Source organism: Cyprinodon variegatus, unplaced genomic scaffold (genome assembly GCF_000732505.1).
Source record: "Cyprinodon variegatus isolate N-32 unplaced genomic scaffold, C_variegatus-1.0 Scaffold863, whole genome shotgun sequence".
NCBI classification, from domain to species: Eukaryota; Metazoa; Chordata; class Actinopteri; order Cyprinodontiformes; family Cyprinodontidae; genus Cyprinodon; species Cyprinodon variegatus.
In genome coordinates, this window is record NW_015151316.1 from 25,868 (window position 1) to 32,300 (window position 6,433).

General features: G+C 42.1%; 1 protein-coding gene across 2 annotated transcripts in view; it reads right to left on the reverse strand.

Annotated features, from left to right (window-relative positions):
* prmt7 (protein arginine methyltransferase 7) overlaps window positions 1-6,433 on the reverse strand; it is a 13,093-nt gene that overhangs the window by 865 nt on the left and 5,795 nt on the right. Inside the window, exons 6-15 of one of the 2 annotated variants that reach the window (XM_015397459.1) lie at window positions 6,098-6,327; window positions 5,483-5,663; window positions 4,657-4,784; window positions 4,436-4,574; window positions 4,277-4,360; window positions 4,149-4,196; window positions 2,657-2,746; window positions 2,005-2,166; window positions 566-640; window positions 161-321 (exon numbers count right to left, since the gene is read on the reverse strand). In XM_015397459.1, the coding sequence (XP_015252945.1) occupies window positions 161-321; window positions 566-640; window positions 2,005-2,166; window positions 2,657-2,746; window positions 4,149-4,196; window positions 4,277-4,360; window positions 4,436-4,574; window positions 4,657-4,784; window positions 5,483-5,663; window positions 6,098-6,327 (1,298 nt within the window). Of the gene's footprint in view, window positions 1-160; window positions 322-565; window positions 641-2,004; window positions 2,170-2,656; window positions 2,747-4,148; window positions 4,197-4,276; window positions 4,361-4,435; window positions 4,575-4,656; window positions 4,785-5,482; window positions 5,664-6,097; window positions 6,328-6,433 lie in introns of both variants that reach the window. The other variant, XM_015397458.1, reaches the window with a different exon arrangement.

Here is a 6,433-nt window from a genome sequence, read left to right on the forward strand (position 1 = left end):
ACACTGAGCTCTTAAATTACATTATAGATGAGGCCCTTTTAGTCTGTTATTAGAGAGCTATTCATAAAAATATATCTAAATAGAAAGATTTGTTGAAATAAAAAAAAATATATAAAATAACTACACAAACATTTCTGCATTGTAATGAAGGTGATTCTACCTTATAAGAGGCAGCGATCCCTGGCTGCTGATTGGCTGTTTAGGGACGCACTGGGTGAAATCAAAGGTCATGACAGCAGTGGACTGAGTTAGAGCTCGACATGGGTACTCCCACAGGGGGTGGGGCTCAGCTTCACGGGACTCACGGAAATCCAGAGACCGCTGTGGAAAAACAAACCTTTCAGACACACAGAACCTGAATCCACCTTCTGGGACTGAGCTTAGCTTTGGGAGGTGTAGTCATACTTTTTTAAATCTTGTTTGAGAAGCCCAAAACCAATTAGTTCCATTAAAACTGTAGAGATTGGCCAGTTTTCAAACTACTAAAATGTTAATTTTTAAGAATTAACGGCCTAAGATTAACTAAACAGTTTAGTTTTAGGCTGAATTAGATTTTAAACTTTACCTGGATCATTTCATCCATGGGTGAGACATCAAAGCCTTCACATGTTCCACACGGTGCTCTTATCCTCCACAAATCCTAACAGGAAAGGAACAGGCCATTAAGGGTTATTTGGAAATCTTGAACGATCTGATTTAAATGTTTTTTTTTTCAGCAGGAAAATAATAAATGTTTTTAAAGTAAAATTATACATCAGGTAAAAATGACAGTATTTAAATTATAGAGGATAAAAATCCTTCAATTAGTGTTTGCATTTTCTACAATTGTGATTTAATTGTCCAGTAAAATGCTAAAGCTGATGGTGTGAATTTAGGAAAACATAGACAATCAATAGTATTGCTCCTGCAGCCTTAAAATAAGATTAAATCACCTTGTAATCATAAATTAAATCATTCTTATCGATAGCTATGTTTATATGGACTAAAAATGGGTCAATTAAACATGCTAGTCGGAATATTCTACTCTTATCCAGCAGGATTTGATTGAAACAGTCCTCTGACTAAAAGAGTTGGTTTATGATTTATTTACAAAACATTGACATAGTTTAAATCATTATGGACAGCTTAAGCCCCTGTCACACCTTCACGATTTAGCCAGCATATGCCTGATGTACGAAAAATCCGGCAAAAACGCTGGCATACGTTATAAGTTATGGGTCAGATTTGTATAAGTGATGAGCAAGCTGAAGCACGTCGACATACGGCAAATACGTCATTTCCCCACGTATGTCGGCGTATGCCATACATGGAGCCTACATTACAGGTAAGTTATTTGATCGCTGACATATGTTAAGTGTAAGTTACTCATAAGTCCTGGCGTCTAGCTTATCCAAAACCTATGAGTAGCTTGTGCATAACTTATCTCCAATGCATTTCAACGTATTTGACGTTTTCCAGACGACCGCTGAACGTGATTCTAACTTACAGCTACTGTATAATGGCGCGTTAGCAGCGTTTTGGTATAAAAGGGGATCACAGGAGGAAACCTCCAGACTTCATCCCCATCATAGGGTGAGCGAGAAGGTGAGTGTGATGGATCATCCCTGCATTCACGCCCAGGACCAACAAACTAATGGATGTTACACTGAATTGAAAGTTACATTAAAAGTTCAGTGTATGCCAGCCTTTTAGGAGATTCTGGAATGTTGGGCATATGCTGGCCAAATCGGCAAGGTGTGACAGGAGCTTTATTGACAGAGACCAACCATCCGATCAACACGCATGTAAATGCTTGACAGGATCACGTCATTCTAAATGAGGGAAGCTGAGGGAAGTCCAACTGAAACATTTTGGGAATGTAAACATAGCTAGTGTTTGAATTAAACATAAGTCTGTGGCCGGTTTAGCAGAGGAGGATTGAGAAAGCGGTCAGGATTATGAAAGCTGTGAGAGGAGAGTTCTCAATTTAAGCATTTTAAAAAAGGTTTGGTCTGAATATCTGACCTGGAACTCCACAGCCATCATATGCAGTGAGGCAGAGCTGGGCAGGATGGTGGCGCTGGGCCGCAGGATGCCCGCCAAAGCGGTCCGACAGTACCAGAAGAACAAGGAGTGCCACGGCAGGAGACTGGTGCTGAAGTACGGCTCGCCCATCAGGACCGAAATCTGCTGAACAAATCTGTCATTAACTTGTAAAGAGACCTTTTCCGAAAATATTAAAAAAGTTATTGTTTTCAAGTTTGTTTCAAAAAGGACAGAAAACATGCAAACAGAAAACAACAATCAGGTTTTTCCTGGTGGATGCCAGATTTTGATAAAGTTCTGCAGGTTCCAGCAGCTCTAAAACCAGCAGGAACTGAAGGAAATACAAATTTATCACGTCAAAAACTGTGACAAACATTTTAGAGTTTTAATCAAAACGTCAAAAACTTCAACAAAATACATAATCCTACATTGTTAGTTTATTGTTTTTCTACTGAATCTTTTAAATCAAAATTTTCTTTGAATTTTTCTTATTTTTCTTTGTTTTTAAATGGTTTAATGGTTGAAAGTTAAATCCTCATCATTAAGCTCAGGTGCTTCTGTGAAGCTAATCCTGTGTTAAATATGTAACATCTCTGCTTTTTCAGGCAGACAGTAACCATGAAGGTGGTACCTGTTCGCCTCTCAGATCCTGACTGGTGAGCTGCTCAGGTCGGATCTCCAGCAGTTCAACTCCTCCTTTTACAGAGTTGGCTTCCAACACCTGCAGAGAAAAACACACCGAGGGCTTTGATTTCTCCAATTTCCCACCTAGTATGCATTAAACCTGGGATTGGGGCTGACTTCAGGTCAAGTGAAAGCATGAAAAATATACTGAATCTTAAAATCTAAATCTTTACTTTAGTGCTGAGTTGAAGGTAGCCTGTTGGTTTCTTGCTGTAAAGTAATTTGTCATAGCACAAATATTCTAGTGTTTTGATCTTTAAGGTGCTTTTGATCTTTAAGATTACCTTTTCCTTTTTGCACAGAAGAAACCATCCAGCTGGAAATACACTGATAATTCCCACTAAAGCTCGGATTGTCCTTGAAGAGCATTTTAATCCTGCTTTTTTTGTGGCAGTGAATAACAATTCTGGCGGAATTGTGATCAAACCCACTTCTTTGGATGAGAAACGGCCTTAAACGGGTTAGCATGAGACAGAACCTGTAAAAAATGACCAGTTTTCCAGTCTGAGGCAGACACCCTGTCTACTTTTAAGGCAAGGCTTAAAGCTTTCAATTTTTATAAAGCTTATAGTTAGACTGGCCCAGGCTATCTCTGTAGTTATGCTGCTATAGGCTTAGAGTGTTGGAGGATTTAGGGACCCTTTTTCATCATTCTGCAGTATTTGTAAGTTCAATCTCTAATGTTATGCTCTCTGCTTTTTTTTCATAGTAGCTTCATCTGGTCTGTTCCTGATTGGCTGTGACATCATCCTGGAGAGAAATATCAGCTGTACTGCTGCCATCAACACCTTTGTTTATAGATGTTGGAGATCAGCCTGTTTTTCAGTGTAGTCCTGTTTCTCTCACTGTGACTAACTGTATGTGCTCTCTTCATCCTCTGAAACAGGTGCTGACTCTGCGCTCGTCTGCCTGGGTGTGTGTTTCCTGGACTGGTCGTCTGTGGAGCTGGCTGCCTTTTGTATCTCTGCTTCTTTTTCTATGTCTGCTTCTGTCTCCTTGAACCCCAGTGGACCTTGGCAGATGGCCGCTCACATTGAGTCTGGTTCTGCTGGAGATTTCTTCCTGTTTCGCCCACTGGGGTGACAGTGGCGTTGGGTGTAGGAGTTTGCCCTGAAATCGAAGATGTTTTTAAGTATGATAAAAAGGCTATTTGTCGAGAATACCTGTGTTTTATGCGCCCTGGGTTTTATTTATGCCCTCTGTTTTTTTTCTAAATAAATATTGCATGTTTTCCCTGTGGAAGCATGGCTTATCTTTGCGCGTCCACCCACAGTTTACAACATAACTCTTGGGTTAAATGCTCGCTCTGAATTTCTGGGAGGTTTGTGCTTTTCAATGCCAGCTGGGCGAACTCTAACTGCATATGTTCAGCAGATATGCAGTCAGAATATTAATGGAGATTAGTGGAGATGTTATGGGTTCACCGTTCCTTGCTTTACCTCCTCAATAACTTGTCTGGACATTCTGGAGTTCTCCAAACTGAAAACCTGAGTCAAAAACAGGAGCACAAACGTCAGTAAAAAAATCCGAGCAGGGATATTGGAGTGGGTTTGCAATGCTAGCTCACCTTCTTGGCTCCCAGCATGTGAGCGAAGACAGGAAGCAGACTTCCATCGCTGACAGAGAGACACACACTGTCCTCGCTCAGGACCTGGAGGTATCAGCGCTAATTAAAAGCAGTAACCACAGCCATGCACACACAGTGATGAAGATAAGATTCACGTACGCTCCGAAGAGCTGCGATGTAGCTTCCGGTACGCCGTCTGTCGTTGAGTTCGCCGAAACGGGACCGAGTCCAAACCAGGTGAGCCTGACATGTGCAACACGGCCGAGATGGTGGGGCCTTAGCCGGGGCGTCCTGGAGGCTAAAACAATCAATTAGTAAAACATCTGCCGCCAGAGCGGCCTCTATAGCGCTGAAGACAAAAAGAACTTTTCCAAACTGACCTGTGGGACTGGAGGCTGTACCACAGACTGTAGTCGTCATGGCAGACCGTCAGACTGAGCTCCTCCTGCTCCGCCACCCGGCTTTCCTCTGGCAGGAAGTAAACACTCTGCATCCAGTGATCCCGCCACTGTAACACACAGCTGTGATCAGCAGGGACCAGAGGTCTGCAACCTTCAGCCATTTTATCTCAGTCAGGCCAAGTTAAAATTATCTAGAGCCGAAAATATAATACTGCTTTTTAATTAAACAAAACCTATTATTTTTGTTAAATATCTGCCATAAGAAATCTGTTGCCATCTTAAACAACATATATTTTTTTTGTATTTTTAGCTTTTGAAATTAGTAAAAAAAAAAAAACGATTCAAAAAGATGAAGCAAGGATTTTTTTCCTATAGGATTCTTTGATGTATATATATATATATATATATACCGGTATATAAAAAAAAAATCAAAAAAAAAAAATAAAATCAAAAATAAACCATAATTTCCCAGTTAAATAAAATGAAAATAGCTAAAAAACATATTTTTGGTTCTTTTAAAGTCATTCTGTTTTGAAAATTCAATTCAAATATTCTTATAAAAACCGCTAAAGCTTCCAGGATTGTTATTTTAGTAGATTCCATATTTCTTTATATAATTTTAACTACTATTAAGAGCCATGTAGAGATTCCAAAATCCACAAGTTGCTACAGAGCCACAGGTTTTAGACGCCTGGCATAGACCATCAGAAGCAGAACTCAGCCCAATTCAGAGCAAAAACCTTGAACTTTCTGCTGTTCCATCAGTGAAATCTTCTGCTTCCTGAAGAACAGATAAGTTACTCACAGGGGCCATCGCTGGCTGTGGGTACATCCAGCTAGGAGCCATGCTGCACACAATGGTTCCACTGCGATCCATTTCCAGGTCCCACCAGGACAGCACCACCTGAGCCCGCCCACCAGTCTGAGCCACAAACCTGGTGGAGTGGGACTGGAAGGCACTGCTGACTGGTCTGCTGAAATCCACACTGTGAAGGAAGCAGACAGGAGTGAGAACCAGGAAACCCCTAAAAGAAAAGCTCAAGCGGTAAGTCACCTCCTGCAAACAGGAAGTCTGGGTTCGTATCCCAGCTGGGTGGAATGAGCTGCCAGTGTGGGCTCTAAGGCAAGACCCTTCATGCTAATGCCTGCTTTGGTTAGTGGCAGCCTAGTGGTTAGGCATTGCGCTTGGAATCCTGAGGTTCTGAGTTCAAGCCCCACTCCCACAGGCAGCCACTCTGGGTCCCAGAGCAAGATCCTTAACCCACTCTGCTCCTTGAGTGCCGCACAATGGCAGCCCACTGCTCCCCAAGGAGATGGGTTAAATGCAGAGAGTTCACTTTGTTGCTCTGTACTTGTGACAGTGTAATGACAATAAAATGCTGGAAATAAAAAGTAAAAGTACCTGTTCATCTTATTTTACCTGAACATGGTGCAGAGAGGACTCAGCGGGGTAAAGCTGGAGGGGGAGACCTGGCTCAGCTGGATGTCACAAACCGAGTGAGCACCAGCACAACGGCCCACGGCGGGCGGTGGGACCAGACGGAGCCCCTCTACCTCCACGGGCTGCAGCTGTGCCCAGCTCCACAGCAGCTCTGACTCCACCAGCTGGGCATAGACGGTGGCCCGGTGAGGCACCGCCTCACAGCCTGCCTGCAAATCAGTGACAGCCGTTAAAGGCTTGATAAACGATTTTTGAAAGGTTTATAAATATCTCTGGACATGGCATTTTTTATTCACATGCAAATAAAAGTTAAAA